This window comes from Myotis brandtii, unplaced genomic scaffold (assembly GCF_000412655.1).
Source record: "Myotis brandtii unplaced genomic scaffold, ASM41265v1 scaffold341, whole genome shotgun sequence".
In the NCBI taxonomy this organism is placed as follows: domain Eukaryota; kingdom Metazoa; phylum Chordata; class Mammalia; order Chiroptera; family Vespertilionidae; genus Myotis; species Myotis brandtii.
Window position 1 is genome coordinate 291,927 of NW_005363130.1, and position 16,789 is coordinate 308,715.

At 36.0% G+C, this 16,789-nt stretch overlaps 1 protein-coding gene across 1 annotated transcript in view; it reads left to right on the forward strand.

Moving 5' to 3' along the window:
- LOC102261090 (MAM and LDL-receptor class A domain-containing protein 1) overlaps positions 1-16,789 on the forward strand; it is a gene marked incomplete at its 3' end in the record, with an annotated part of 431,828 nt that overhangs the window by 90,969 nt on the left and 324,070 nt on the right. Inside the window, exons 12-13 of the mRNA XM_014543905.1 lie at positions 1,738-1,884; positions 11,457-11,554. Coding sequence (XP_014399391.1) covers positions 1,738-1,884; positions 11,457-11,554 — 245 coding nt within the window. The remainder of the gene's footprint in view (positions 1-1,737; positions 1,885-11,456; positions 11,555-16,789) is intronic.

Consider the following 16,789-nt stretch of genomic DNA (forward strand, 5'->3'; position numbering starts at 1 on the left):
GGGGACCTTCACCCCATGAGGGTGTGGCCATCATGGGTGAGGGGCTGATGGCTGTTTGCAGGTTGGCCACAATCCCTAGCCACCCAAGCTCCAGTGGAGGCTGGCTGGAAGCAGGTATCTGGGATTTATTTGTCTTCTATAATTGAAACTTTGTTTGCCATGAGCAGAGGCCACAGCCGGCTCAGGGCAGGCGGGAAGCTTGGCTTCCTCCATCACCCAGGCAACCAAGCCTCCTGCTTGCTTCAGTTCCGTGGTTGCTGGCCGCTATCTTGGTTGGGTTAATTTGCATATAGTCACTCTGATTAGCTGGTGGGCGTGGCTTAGGGTGTAGTGAAGGTACGGTCAATTAGCATCTTTGTCTTTTATTAGTGTAGATGATCATAGGGAGCTTGTGAAAAATAGATGTTTTCTGACCAAAATTTATTTTTTTCTCCCTTCTGCTATTATAAAAAATGCACCTGTATAAAGAGAAATATATGAAAATATTTTAAAATTAATTGTATTAATTTATTCCCCAATCTGCTAAGATTCTTATTTTAGGAAATAAACACATAACTAATTTTTCAAAAGCACAAATCAACTTGTTTGAATTTCTAGTTTACTGCCCAGCCCTCTGAAACTTATTTTTTTCTCAGTAATATATTGACAAAACTAGGAAAAATGCTTATGAAGCTTATCCCAAATCCTGACTTTCCCTAGCACTAGTTCTTTTGTGATAAATAAAGGAACTTAAAAGTATTTTTGAACTTTTAGTTGTGTATTAAGAGGAAAAAACAACAGAGTTTGGAATATCTAATTTACCTGCAATTCCAAATTGGTTAGCTTTTTTTTTGTTTTTGTAAAACTGTTAAAATAGAATGTAGAAAAAATACTAAGGTCCTGAACTCAAGTTCTTTAGGTGCCCAGAATTAATTTTAAAAAATTCCAACTTTTTCAGTGGATATTTTTTACTACCATCTCAGCAGGTGAATCTTGTTCATCTTGGCAGATGAATTAGTTACTTCCTGAAAATCTGTAGAGTTTCACCTTGCATCATCCTATATAATAAAAGCCTAATATGCTAAGTGTCCAGTTGGCCGGTCAACCAATCAAAGTGTAATATGCTAATGATATGCTAAGGCCACTCAACCGCTCTCTATAATGTGCACTGACCACTAGGGGTAGACAGTCGACTGGTCAACCAGTCGCTATGACGTGCATTGACTACCAGGGGGAAGATGCTCCGACTGGTAGGTGAGCTTGCTGCTGGGGTCTGGCTGATCGGGATTGAGCTAGATGGGCCAGACATGCTTTGGAGCCAACCTCCCATGTCCCTCCCCAGCCCCCATCATGCACCAGTGGGGTCCCTCGGTCTGGCCTATGCCCTCTTGTAATCTGGGACCCCTTGGGGGATGTCAGAGAGCCAGTTTCAGCCTGATCCCGCAGGACAGGCCGAGGGACCTCACTGGTGCACAGATTCCTGCACCGGGCCTCTAGTTAAATATAATGGAGATGGCCAACCAGGATCTAAGCTGCCAGACTTGTAGATAGAAGAATATAGACAGGGGATGCCTCACGCAGCACATGGGAAACCTTGTGAAATTGGAAAGTAAAACTATCCTGATAAGCAGAAAACATTCTTTACAAAGTAGAATGATTATTCTCACCTCCTAAGTTGATTGGCTAGTATAGGTCAACGTTTCCTTGTATACTCCAACTTCATTTCTCCTTACCTATTTTCTATTCCATGCATAACAGCCAATCATCTCATGTGTGACTTTGAGTCTGGTTTCTGCGGCTGGGAGCCATTTCTCACAGAAAATTCACACTGGGAATTTGTGAAAGGATTGACCGGTGGAGAGAACCGTCTTTCTGAGGCTGATCACCCAGCAAACACAAATCATGGTAGGACGTCAAAAAAAATTAGTTATCTTTCTTTCATGTTGTGGAATGATGATTCTGTGTATTTTCATTTCTTTCTAAATATCATATACATGGAACTTTGGTTTGTCTTGCCTTAAACTCTCCTGATCAACTTAATAGTTTGCAGTTAATTGAGTTTCTTGGAAGAAGCATTATTTTAATAATCAACATTTTGTTGCATTTTTTAAAAGGTTGGAATAAAGGCATAAGTAAGGGGTGGAGTGGGGGGGAGGTTCTGGTAATTTTCTCTTCTTGCCAGGAATTATGTACAGTAGACTTGCCTTCCTTTTAGGACCAATCCAATTTTTGCAAAACAGAAAGAAAAATTGCTTAATCTTCCTTCTGGGAGTTGAGAAAAGAGATTTAGCATTATCTATAAAATAAATCTGGAAATACTTGAATGAAAGTTAATCACTGAGGGTTTCTTTGTAAGAAACAATCTTACTTCTACCTCAGATATATTTTTAACCACCATTAACGTTTTGACTTATCTACCTGGCTGGTGTGGTTCAGTGGTTGAGCATCGAACTATGAACCAGGAGGTCACAGTTTGATTCCTGGTCAGGGAACATGTCCAGTTGCAGGCTCAATCCACAGTGTGGAGAGTGTACAGGAGCTGGTCATCAGCTGATTGACGATTCCCTCTCATTACTGATGTTTCTATCTCTCTCCCTCTCTCTTCCTCTCTGAAATCAATAAAATATATTTAAATTTTTTTTTTTACATATCCCCTTACAATAGAGCAACTATAACTACACATAGCATTCCATTAAAGATTTTTGAAACTTCTAGGAAAACAGAAGAGTTTTGTTCTATTTTTTTCTTTTGTTTAGATGCCATTGCTCAGATACATTAGTATACTATTAACTTTAAAATAACACAACTGAACTGTAGATCCACTTTAAGCTCATATAACCTCATTGGACATTATTTTATTTGTTTCTCTTTAAGATTTCCAAATAAGTATGCCAAAATTAACAGTACTGGCCATATTTTTAAATTAGAACCACTGGAAATTGGGGTTGGTGGGGGAGGATATTAGGGTATGGGAGGGAGACTTTGGCCATCTGTGTGTTCTCCAAAACTACAAAACCAGCTCATTATTTGACAGTGGAGTAAGGTCTTAATTTTTGCTTTCGTGCCAATGAGTTTGATTTTTCTTAAAGATTTTTTGGCAGAGTGGATTAAACAAAGTTTAAAATAGAAAGGAGATTTAATTATTGGAACTATATATTCATAGTACATTTTCTCCTGCTCATGTAATGTTTTCTTTTCCTTTTCTCAAACTAGTGATTGAGTACATACCATCTACTAGACTTAGGTGTGTGCAGATGGAAGCCATGGTCTCTGCCTTGAATAGGTCAGACTCTTATAACTGAAGCAGATAAGTAAAGATTTACAATAAGACATTGCAAGTGTTTTATAGGGGATGGATGGTGACTCAAGTGGATTTAGATGCCTTATTGTAGAGGATTTCTGACATGTGCACTGAAGATAAATGAAAAGTACCCAGGAAGGCAGAAGTAGAATCAAGGAGAAATGGCAGAACCAATGAGAGGTGGCAGGGAATGTGTTCTAATTAGAGGAAATGTCCTGAAAGAGGATAGGAGATAGGTAGGTAGTTCTGGTTGAGAGATGTGCCTATTTGGACAAGGATTATAAACAAAACAGGAGAGGATGTAAGGGGATGACAGAGAATGCCTGTAAATTTAAAATTTATCTGGAAAATAATGGTGACTCAATTAGTCATATTTAAGCCTCTGACCAATCAGATTTGCTCTAAAAGGCTATTCTTGCTGAGATAAGGGTAATGGAGAGCATGAAATACTGGGGTAAAAAAAAAGAATTGAAGTAATATCAATGAGAGATAATGTAGTCGTAAGCCAAGGAATGATTTATACAAGGAAGCTTCTCACACTGTGTGTTGTGGCCTTAAGTGACATCTACCATAGCAGGGTAGTGCACACACTAGCTGCCCGGAGTTGAGTAAGGGTGTTGATGCTGCACACATTTGCTAATACCTGTGCGCTTCAGGATCTTAGCTGGCAAATAGGGAAAATAAAGTACCTTCCATGTAAAATTATTATAGGAATTAAAAGAAATATTACCTATTAAGGTTTTTTTTTATAGTAAGAGCTCAATGAACAATAGATATTTGTTGTCCATTCTAACAGAAATAGTCGGAATACACCAGGTCTATGACAGTTAGAAAACACATTTATAAGTCACCTTCAGAGTCTTGCCATCTTTTACTTATCTCTTAATTATGGCTTATGCTAAAAAGATTATAAAAGGGCCCCTTTGTTAAATATTGAAAAATCTACTTTTGTTTTCCTGTGATATAAATAATGTTGAAAGATAACAAACTGATAAAACTGGGGGCAGCTCTTATAATTCAAAGTGTGAGGGACAAAGAAATTGTAGTCTTTATTTATTTACTTATTTATTCATTCATTCATTCATTTATTCATTCCTCACCTGAGGATATTTTTCCATTGATTTTTAGAGAGAGTGGAAGAGTGATGGAAAGACAGAGAGAAATATCAGTGTGAGACAAACACATGGGTTGGTTTCCTCCTGCATGGCCAGGAGGAGCATGCAACAGAGATACATGCCCTTGACCGAAATGGAACCGGGGACCCTTCGGTATGCAGGCCGACGCTTCGTCCTCTGAGCCAAACCGGCTAGGGCCAGTCTTTCTCTTTTTAGAAAGGACAAATCAAAAAAATATCTCAGTCACTGAGCCAACACTACACCTAAGATTGTGTTATCTAACCTTTAGGTAATCACTATAGTCTTCAATTACAATGAGGAGGAAAACAAAGCAGTACTGGAAGGGAAAGGAGAATGGAATGCAAGTTTCCTGGGAAATGCAGCAGAGTCATTCTTACAGTTTCCATATCTAAGACCACTGACTTCCAGTGCATTATGTTCTCAACTTTGTGTTTATGGATCACAGCTTTTAAAAAACTTTAATATCCAGTAATTTTCTTCATACACTCCCATATGTAATTTTACATAAAAGATGACTGGGTTGACATGATGTAGCTTATCTTTTTTGAGTAAAGCCTTGATTTCCATATCCTCCTTTTTTGGTTGGCTTCTACTTTTTCATTCCTAGCTTCTCTGTTAAACATCCAAACAGCCTGTATGCATGGTAGATATGTATAAGTATTTTTGTGATTATTTTACCAAAACTGAGATCATATTGTAACTACTGTCCTTATATTGTTTCCTTCATAATAGATAGCTCCTGGCAAGTCCTCTAAGTCATCATCTCATGTTAAAGTATAATTTAAATGCAGTAAAATTCAACCTTTGTGGTGAATAGTTCACTGAGTCTGAATAAGCATTTATAATTGTGTAACCATCAGAAGATATAAAACAGTTATGTTACCCCCTCCAGAATTCTGCTATGCCACTTTGTAGTCTGATGTGATTTCTGTGCCTTCATCAAATGTAAATGGATTCATACAGTGCGTGACTTTTTGAGTCTGGCTTCTTTCAATCCAAGCATAATGGATTTAAGATTCATCCATGTTGTTGATTGCAGTGGTAGTTCCTTTTTTTTTTTTTTTTTACTGCTGAGTAGTCTTTCATTGTATGGATCAACCACCACTTGCTGTTAAACTCACCAGTTAAGGGACATTTGAGTTGTTTCCAAATGTTTGCTGATTATGAATCCTATATAATAAAAGGCTAACATGCAAATAGACCGAACGATGGGACGACTGGTCACTATGATGCGCACTGACCACCAGGGGGCAGACGCTCAATGCGGGAGCTGCCCCTGGTGGTCAGTGCACTCCCACAGGGGGAGCGGCCGCTCAGCCAGAAGCTGGGCTCACAGCTGGCAGGAGCCTCTCCTGCCTCCACAGCAGCACCAAGAAGGAGCAGTGAGCTGAGCCGTAAGGAGTGAGCAGGCAGGCGGTAAGGAGTGAGGGATCCTGGACTGCAAGAGGGCACAGGCTGGGCTGAGGGACAACCCCCCCCCCCACAGTGCATGAATTTCGTGCACGGGCCTCTAGTATATTATAAAATTTACATATAGTTTTTTTGTCTGAACGTAAGTTTTTATTTGACTTGAGAGCTCTGTTCAATGCCAATGTAGAATTAATGTTTTCTCTCTGGTTGGTGAGAAAAGCCTACCATTTCTGGCCATTTGTGAGCTTTGGGACATGCTGCAGCTGCCCCTTTCACATGTCCCCCCCTAGCCTCAAGTGGTTTCCTCACATTCACGCTTTGGTTAGTTCTCACCTGGGATTTGGCAGGGCGTAGTGGGGACCTTTCTGCGGATCTATGGAGTTCTCTCTGTTTGTAACCATCTCCTTCTTGGCACTCTGCCTTATAAACTCTAGCCACTTAAGTATCCCCAAAATACCAACTCCATCTTTTCAACTTGAAGAGGCCACTTTACCCCTCCTGGTTCCCTGCTTCCTACATGGCAGTGGATACTGTCTGCATGGTAAGCTGGGATGATTGTATGGCTTAGCTCATGTGTTACCCCACATTAAGAGATCATTCTCTAGTGATCATGCATTTCCATTGTCCTACATTTGAAAACCGTTGTTTAATATATATATATTTTTATTTTGCTAGCTTAGGACAGAGACTAAATCTGGAAGTAGAAGATGCCTAATTCATTTTGTTTGTTTTTTCATTTCTTTGAACTGGCTATGCCATTCCCCCTTTGATTGATGGTATTATAACAATGCTTTTAAAATTCATTCTTGTACATGTTATCTTACATAGGATGTTTTTAAAGTATTAGTTATCTGGGATTGAGACTTCTATATTTCCACTAAAATATATGTATTTATATTTTTAATAAATATTGATAGGTTACTTCCCCTACAGATTTTAATACTTAAATATTCACTAGCAATATAGGAGTGAATATTTCCATTTACCTACCATAAATAGGCATTTTGTTCTCTTAAAATTTTCCTGTTTCTGAGTGTAAAATGATTTCTTATGGGTGTAAATGGTTTTTATATGAAACCTTTATTTGTATTTCTTAGAAAAATGATCTTTTCAAATATTTACAACTTCTCAATTTATATCTTCTTTAGTTTCTCTAAATAATACTTTATAGCTTTCAATGTATAAGGTTTTTTTATTTTGTTTTGTATTTTTTTAATTTAAATTCTTTATTGTTTAAATTGACCCCATTGACCTCTCCCCAGTGGCTCCCACCCCCTAGCACATGCCCTCACCCCCCTGCTGTCTGTGTCCATTGGTTATGCTTAAATGCATGCATACAAATCCTTTGGTTGATCTCTTACCCCATCCCCCCAACCCTTCCCTACCTTCCCTCTGAGGTTTGACGGTCTGTTCAATGCTTCTCTGTCTCTGGATCTATTTTTGTTCATCAGTTTATGTTGTTGATTATATTCCACAAATGAGTGAGATCATGTGATATTTATCTTTCTCCGACTGGCTTATTTCACTTAGCATAATGCTCTCCAGGTCCATCCATGCTGTTGCGAATGGTAAGAGTTCTTTTGTTTTTACAGCAGTGTAGTATTCCATTGTGTAGATGTACCACAGTTTTTCAATCCACTCATATGCTGATTCTTTATATGAAACCTTTATTTGTATTTCTTAGAAAAATTATCTTTTCAAATATTTTCAACTTCTCAATTTATTTATCTTCTTTAGTTTCTCAAAATAATATTCGTAGCTTTCAATGTATAAGTTTTAAAAATGTTTTGCAAACAAACAAAAAACAGCAAAAACAACAAAAATATTTTGCTAATGTTTGTGTTGGTTTTTGATATTTTTATTTCACCATTGCTAGTATTATAGAAATGCAATTTTAAATATTGACCTTATATCCAATGACCTTGTTAATTTTATTTATTATAGCAAATAGTATTTTTTATTTTATTGGTTCACAATTATTTTGTTTGTAAATAATGACAATTTTATTTTCTGCTTTCTTTTTTTTTAAATATATTTTATTGATTTTTTACAGAGAGGAAGGGAGAGAGATAGAGAGTTAGAAACATCGATCAGCTGCCTCCTGCACATCTCCTACTGGGGATGTGCCCACAACCCAGGTACATGCCCTTGACCGGAATCGAACCTGGGACCTTTCAGTCCGCAGGCCGATGCTCTATCCACTGAGCCAAACCGGTTTCGGCATTTTCTGCTTTCTAAATCTTAAGTCTTGTGTGTGTGTGTTTGTGTGTGTGTATTTCATTGAACTGGCTAGGACTTCTTGAAAAATGTTGAAGCCCCTGGGTCTGAGTTCAGAGTTTATATTCTTTTTACCCTTTATCTTCACATATAAATTTTAATATAATATTATTTATTTTTAAAATATTTGATTAAATTTTTTAGTATTGCATTTAGCTTCCAAATGAAATTTCACTAACAATATTTTTATATTGCCATCTTTCCATCTAAAAATATGTTATCTCTTTCTATTTATCAGAGGATTTATACTCTTTCAAGGTTTTATAATGTTCTTCTTATGTCAGTCCCTTTCTTATTAAATTTATTTCTATGTATTTTGTGTTAATGTTATTGTGAAAACAATATGTATTATCATTTCTATATCTATACATTGTTGCTATAGTTAATAAAAAATAACTTAAAATATTTGTTTTCACTTACCTTATCAAATTCTTTTATTAATACTTGTCATTATTTAAAAAATAGAATTCCTGGGAGCTTCTACTTTTACAATTACATTATTGGCAAAACATTAGAACTCTATTTTCTACTTTTCTGTTTATTTACTAAATATACTATTACCTTGATGTCTACACTTACTAGTCTATAAGATAATATTAGTTTAAGATAATATTATCTAATACAATCTCTAACATAAATCTCTATTTATTTTCTCATTTTAATTAAACTAGTTCTGTGTTTTGCCATTTAGGATATTGTTTAAATTGGGTTTGATTATTAGTCTTTATTTAATTGTTTTACTTTAATATTTCATTAAGTTATATTATTTGGGATGGCTGGTTTATCACAGTTTTCAATATTTGTTGAAATAAATCTATGATTTTACTTTTTAATTTGTTGGTCTAGCTGACTATGTTGATAGAGCTGCTAAATTAAACAAAATCTTCATTCTTGGAAAGCTCTGATTGATAAGGAAATAATAATAATTTATAATAATAACAATCATCATTATATTATTGTTTTATTCTCACCTGAGGATATGTTTATTAATTTTAGAGAGAGAAGAAAGGAGAGTGAGAGAAACTTCAATTGGTTGCCTCCCATATGTGCCCTGACTGGGGATTGAACCCACAGTATTTTGGTGCATGGGAAGATGTTCCAATGAACTGAGCCACCTGGTCAGGGACATATAAGTGTTTAATAAGGATTTCAAATGTAATCGATAACATTTTTATTAGACTTTATATCTCTGATCATGGGTGATGTTGCTTGATAGCGTTTTCTTTTTTAAATATATTTTTATTGATTTCAGAGAGGAAGGGAGAGGGAGAGAGAGACAGAAACATCAATGATAACATAGAATCATTGTTGGCTGCCTCCTGCAAGCCCACACTGGGGATCTAGTCCGCAACCCGGGCATGTGCCTTGACCGGGAATTGAACCGTGACCGTCTATCAGTGGTTCTCAACCTTCTGGCCCTTTAAATACAGTTCCTCATGTTGTGACCCAACCATAAAATTATTTTCGTTGCTACTTCATAACTGTAATGTTGCTACTGTTATGAATATCTGATATTCAGGATGGTCTTAGTTCGACCGCCAAAGTAGTTGCGCCCACAGTTTGAGAACCACTGGCTCTAGTTCATAGGTTGATGCTCAACCACTGAACCACACGAGTTGGGCTATAGTTTATTTATTTTTTTTACTTCTTCTATTTTCTTCCATTCTTAAAGATATCTGCATGCATCATAAAGTGAGTCAGGGGGCTCTCCTTAGTTTTCTAAGACCTAAGATCCCTTGAATAATTTTGCAAATATCTGTTCTTTAAAAATTAAATAAAACTTAGTCATGGGGTTGTACATTTCTAGTAGACATATTTTTTTTTAATCACACTTCCAGTTATTTTGTGGTGTAACCAATTTATTCAATCCCTTTTTGTCTTTTAGGTTTTGGAATTTTTGTGTTTTTATATCCCATTCTTTTTTTATTTTTATTTTTTTAAAATATATTTTATTGATTTTTTACAGAGAGGAAGGGAGAGGGGTAGAGATTTAGAAATATCGATGAGAGAAACATCGATCAGCTGCCTCCTGCACACTTCCCACTGGGTATGTGCCCACAACCAAGGTACATGCCCTTGACCGGAATCGAACCTGGGACCCTTCAGTCCGCAGGCTGACATCCACTGAGCCAAACCGGTTAGGGCTATCCCGTTCTTTATTAAGTGTTTGTTTGAAATTGTACAAATTGTTTTAAATGTCTGAATATTTTTTTAATTTTTAGTATTTTGTTTAGACTTTTGAAAATATTCACTGGAGTTTTACCTGAACCTGAGGATTTTAAATGTGGAATAATTTTTTAAAATTATCTTTTCCTACTCTATTTCTTTATAGGTGAAACGTAGAGAATAAAATAAGCTTATACATACACTGTTTCCATTAGTCTTAGGTTGGAATTTGGGAAGAGTAGTCCTCATCCTTCCCAGTTAGTTTCAAGATTTAAAAACCATATAAACTGGGTTCTATTTTCTTCACTCAATACTGCTAACTTGCAACTTTGGGTATTTTGTTAAACATATGGAGGTATCTATAAAATAATACATTTAAATACTGAAATCCTTGTATTTCTGTGTAGTCAGCATTGACTTGTATCTAGAAAAATCACCTTGTGAATGTGATATTTTCCAGTAAAAATGGTTGGCTTTCCAAGTTGCCTATCACTTCCTGCTTATCAAAGGGCAGGATCAGACCTTGACATTGTTTGGAATAGCCTTTCTTGTAAATTTTCAATATTCAATGACAACTCCGCCCCCACAGCAGTTCAGATGTGTGAGCTTTTGAGCAGCTAAGCGATGTTATCCCCCATACATTTGCCATGAGCACATCCACTGTAGTTAAAATCTATAAGCAGTTATTTTGTTAACGTTCAGATTAGATCTTTAATTAAGCTTTCATCCCCACTAGCACAGACCACAAGGTCAAACATGTAAGCCCCAGGAGGAACCAAACTCATCCCATAGACTCGTATCCTTCAGTACTTTGTGAAAAATCTTAAAAATAAAGCTCTCATAGGAATTTCTTAAGGGCATATTGAGTATCTAATTGTAAAGTTAGAGGCTTCATTTAATTTGATTTCAAACTCTTATTATGTGAGTTAAGCCAGTAAGATATTTGTTTATAGGATTAGTTCAAGAGCTTGTTTTTAATCAATTGTATTTTATTTTAGGTGTTTAATGTTATTCATCTGAAAGTGCTTTTAGTTGTCTATAGAGCTTAATGGCAAATAAGTAAAAATGTAATATTCTTTATTTAATTGGCAGTTGAATGTGTGTAAGGATAAGATACTAGGGCAAGGAACTGCTACGTGTACAACAGTAGAACCTGCATCTATATGACTTTATATTTGTTTTTGCAGGATTGTTTATTTATTTGCGGGCACATCAATTGCCTGGAGTGGCCAAACTTGGAAGTCCTGTTCTTACAAAATCACTTACTGCCTCTAACCCATGTCAGGTAATTTACTATTGGAATTTCCATGGGCCATTCTGTGGTTGTAAAGTGTTAGGCTTGTGCTGCTCTTGCCAGTAAATGTCTGCTATGTTTTACCACTGTTTTCATGATGCATCGAGAGATTTATATGAGTTATTTCAGCATGAAATGCCATGTCCTTCCAAAGACCATTTGCAGCATAACTCATGCCATTCTTTTTTGGGGGAGGGTACTAAGGAATATTTCTATCATTTTATATTATTTTACACAATTCTTTCATTAATGTAAAAGCTGTGGATGCATGTGTTAAAACTGCTTTTTATTTTTACCAATAATGTTAATTGAGTAAAATAAATTTAGTTAAAAATGCTTGTTGAAAGAAAGATGAAAGGATGAATATATGCAGAAAAATAATTATGTTTTCTGAAATTTTATTCTGTTAATTAATCCTCCTGGAACCAGAGCAACACTGACCAAGGCATTAGAATACTCAATTCATTTCAAAAGCACAATAAAGAAAAAACCTGAGGTTTGGGATCAGATAGATTTGGTACCAATCTCAGTTCTGCCACTTTTTTTTAGTATATGTGCTGCCGAAGCGAGCACTCTGCCACTTTTTTTTAATCCTCACATGAGGACATGCTTAGAGAGAGAAAGGGAGAGAGAACAAGAAAGAGAATGAGAACGAGAGAGAGAGAGAGAGAGAGAGAGAGAGAGAGAGAGAAAACAAACAAACAAACAAACAAAAACAGTGATCGGTTGTCCTCCATACATGTCTGACCAGGGATCAAACCCATAATGCAGGTGTGTGTCCTGACTGGGAATCAAACCAGCAACTGTTTGGTGCACGGGACAACGCTCAGCTAACTGAGCCAGTCTGGTCAGTTTCTGGAAGTTTGGTGAATCTTGGTTCTTCCACAGATTAAACGCTCTAGTTGAGATTCAGTGTCTACACTGGAAACCTTCGTATTAGCATACCTTCTTCACATGGTTGTAAACATTAAAATGTGATTAATCACCTAGCAAAGTATTTGCCACAAAACAGGCATTCACTAAACATAATTTTTCCCCTTTCTATAAAACTAAAAACTAAATTAGATGTTTCTCTTCAGCTTGTCTTGTTTTCATTCCTTTTGAGATTTCTGACACCTCTCTAAGCCCTTAGGATTTCAGCTTATTTTTTTCTTTAGTTATCAAAAAATAATGAAGATATAATACTGCCACACACTACATTCATCACTTATAAATACAGTTTATAGCACATTTCTAATAAGTAAATTACATATGATATAGAGATATAAATATATTATGTTTTCAGCTTGATAGAAGTCTGAGAGGGTCCACTGAACTCTTAGGTGTTCATCCTTCTTTCTTTTTTCTTGTTTCCTCCTCCTTCTTTTCTGTTTATTTCTCTGTGGGAATTAGGATTAAAACAACTACCTGGACTTGATTTCCACTTCACTCAACTGCACTCTACACTCGTCTTTGCTTTATTTTAATTAAATCCTATGTAATAAATACAGTTGTTTCTCTGTTTTGCTATTTTGTTTGAGAATTCCTGGAGATTTTGTGCCTTCAAGTAATGCAATCCCTATTGTTAAATACATTAGAGACATTGGATACAAAGGGATAAAATGTATTAATTCTACCTCTTTTACAAAAATTTGAACACAAACCTTAAGAGCTTATTAGGAATTTTTGAGACTCACTGAGAAATCATATTTTGTTTTTCATTTTCTTTTAAAAAATAATCTACCTTTTCCATTGTTGTACTCTGGTAGCCATTCATTTTGGTCACTGGGATTGTGTTTCAATTTATGATTATTTCCACTTGAGGACATTTTTCTCTACGGTTACTTACATTTGAAGCTTACCTGTGGGAAGTTATTTAGGTGAGGACTCAGGGAAAGCAGTGGACAGTTTAGATGCCTGATAGTTTGTCTCTCAGAACCAAGTCCTCTACCTCCCAAGGCCTCAGATACTGATTCAATCGTTTGCCTTCACTTTTGGAAAAGTGAGGGAGCTTCAACAACATTACAGACTGTTAGAGAGGTGTTTGTTTTTCCCATTTTTTCTGCATCTGCTTTAATCTTAGTAATCTTGAGGTAGAAGGAGGAATATTTGGATTACTTTATAGTATGTTCCAGCTTAGGATATAGTATTAGACTGTTAGAGAATGTTATTTATAGTCTGAGATACACATAGCTAGTGTTATCTCAAAAAGGAGTATTTTAAGAATATAAAATTACTTTTTTATAAATCTGTGGCAATGTTAGATTATTCCACAAAAGTTACAGAACAAGGGAACAAACCAAATTCTTATCTTCTTTAGTAATCAGAAAACCCGGCTGATCTTTCTAATTTGAACATACTGATTATATATTCCATATTATACATTGTATTCATGGAATAGCAAATGTTCTTCATTATAAAATGATAAAGTGAGGCAGTGAGATAACCGGGCACTTTGTATGATCAAAGCCTTCATTTTATAACATTATATGATCTTTTTTCTTACATAATCATATCAGGCTAATGCAGTGAAGAACATGTTTTTTTTAAAGAACTTTAAAAGAACACAAAGCTTTCTTTTCTAACAGCAGACTTTTAAGGTTATTATGAATTATTACCTTATACATTATATATGGCCAACACATGGTATCAACATGCACAGTTGTTCTGAGTTTATTCTTGTTCAAGATATGGATTTTAATTTAAAAGCTTCAAACCTTCCTTCAGTCACTGGTGGAAACTTGGCACTTTTCTCTTCAATAGCCAGGAGATAGGACAAACAGAACATGTGGGATCCAGAAGCCACTATTTCTTATTGGTACTGAGATGCTGTTACTGTTTCCAATTAACTAGGAAATATCAAATACGAAGGGGATTTATATGAATTAATATTTTTTGAGTTCTCCTATTTGAGTTACTGTACAAAAGACAAAATATCTCAGTTTTAGAATTTCACAATCAGATACAGGAAGACATAATACAAAGTTTCTGCTTCATATATATTTGGTATGTTTTTTAAAAATTCATAAGTGAAAATATGAATAAAGAGGGCAAGGATAGATGAAGCAAGAAGTGGGATGGTTCCAAAACAAAGTGATTCCAGGCCAGGCTACACATTCGCATCTAAGTGTTTCAGCAGCCCGTGCAGAAAAGACACACCAGTCATCATGGGTTCAGAATGCGGAATGTAAAAAGCAAAACACAAAACAAAAATAGTTCAGAGACTTCTCCCCTGAATGCTCCCAGCAACACCAATGTAAACATTTTTTATCTGATTCAATACACACTTAGTGCTTACTTACCTACTCTGCGCTGATCACAGTCCTCAAGCTGGGAAAAAAACAGGGACAACCTGAGCACATGCTGGCTATAAAGGTGGAGTTTAGTGAGGGATACAGACAGCAATTCAGGGTTAAGTGCCACGAGAGGGTGAACACAGTATAATAATAATAACCCACTTATAACAACTCTCTCAGTAAGTTTTGAAAGGCCATGTCTGATAATGTTCCTCAAGTAGAGTGATGAACTCACATCAAAGACAAATTAAGGAAAAAAGTAATTATGAAGTGGGACTTGGAATGGTGCAATCACACTTTGTTCCCTGATTTTCTTTAAATCCAAGGATAGATGTTAGAATATGTGATGCATTCTAGGGGAAGTAACAGTTATGGGGGAGGCATTGAGCAGGTGCTCTCCACTTGTATATGATCAAACGCATGGAGGTTAATTGGTTAATGAGAAAAACAGGTTACAATTTACTGAGGATTCCTAGCTTCCACTTAACCTTGTTCAGGTAAGGACGACACATGCAAAACATACTTATAACTAGGAGTCATAAAAATCACTGTGGTAACGGTTAGTATGTTTATGTATGTATGTATGTATGTATGTATGTTTATGTATGTATGTATGTATGTATGTATGTGTGTAATAAATAATCTTCCTTTTCAATACGGACTTATTGCCAGCTGAATTTTGAGGAGATAACTTGTTTCCTTTCCTTTCCTTTTTTTTTTTTTTACTTTTTTCTTGCAATTTTTATTATTCTAGATCTTGAAGATATAGAAAGTGTAGCAATACCAGACAGGGCCCGATTTGATTTAAAGCAGAGATGGCAGAGGCAGCTGACTGTTGGAATACACCTGAGAAAGGGCGAGAAGAGAGGACAAGCAGCTCTGAGATAGGGAAGCAATAGGAACAGAGACCATTGCAACGTTGAGGAAAGAAGCAGAAAATATGAAGGATAGAGTTTCAATTGGAAACAGACCAAAGGCACGTGAAACAGAAAACCAGCAATAAGGAAGAAATCATTTTGGACTTTTAAATAATGCCCTGTTACAGCTTTCAGAGAATTAAGTACCAGAGAGCCTAGTTAGTCCTTTGCAGAACTGGCCACTCCTCCAGGGAACATCTCAGGGCGCCTTCGAAACCAAAGAGCAAGTGGCTCCCTGAGGTTATCCACTCTCCAGCCTGGTCACCCACCTGCACTCAGTCACTAGCAGAGAAGCCACCTAAGATGCCCTTTCATTTTGTAGTAAAATGGAAGATTTGATATTTTTAAACATATAAATAATATAAAATCACAGAATACAAGTAAATACAATAAAATAGTTTAAGCATTATTTTTCTCTCTAATTTGCAATGAAAGGAACTGCTGTTTTGCAAGCTTTTTAGCACATGAAATTCTCTTGCATACAGTGATCAGTCACACACTATATATAAGATGTGCCTTAGGGAAAACCCAAGAGACATAAAACCAAGCTTTAAATGTTAACATTGACATTGTATTTAACTGCTTTTTACTGAATCAGGCATGAATCAAGAAAATAATTTCCTTTAACAATGACAAGCAGTAAATAAATTTTAAATGATTGGTGTAATTGTACATGCTTTGCAGCTCTATGTAGTAGAACTTTCTGTGATGGTGGAAATTTTCCTCTGTTACGTCCAGGGTGATAGCTACGTACAGCTGCTGAACAAATAAACTATGATGAGTATAATAACTAAGAAAAGGATTTTTAGATTTTGTTTAATGCTAATTAACTTACATGTAAGTAGCCACACTATTTTTGTACCTTGATCATTATGTGCATTATACTTATTCATTCCTTTTCTTTTCACTCTCCTCTATAAAACTCTGAGATCTGTAAGGACACCTAATATCTGTACATTTTCTGACACAGAGCAGCTGCTGCTGCTGCTGCTGCTGCTGCTTCTTCTTCTTCTTCTTCTTCTTCTTCTTCTTCT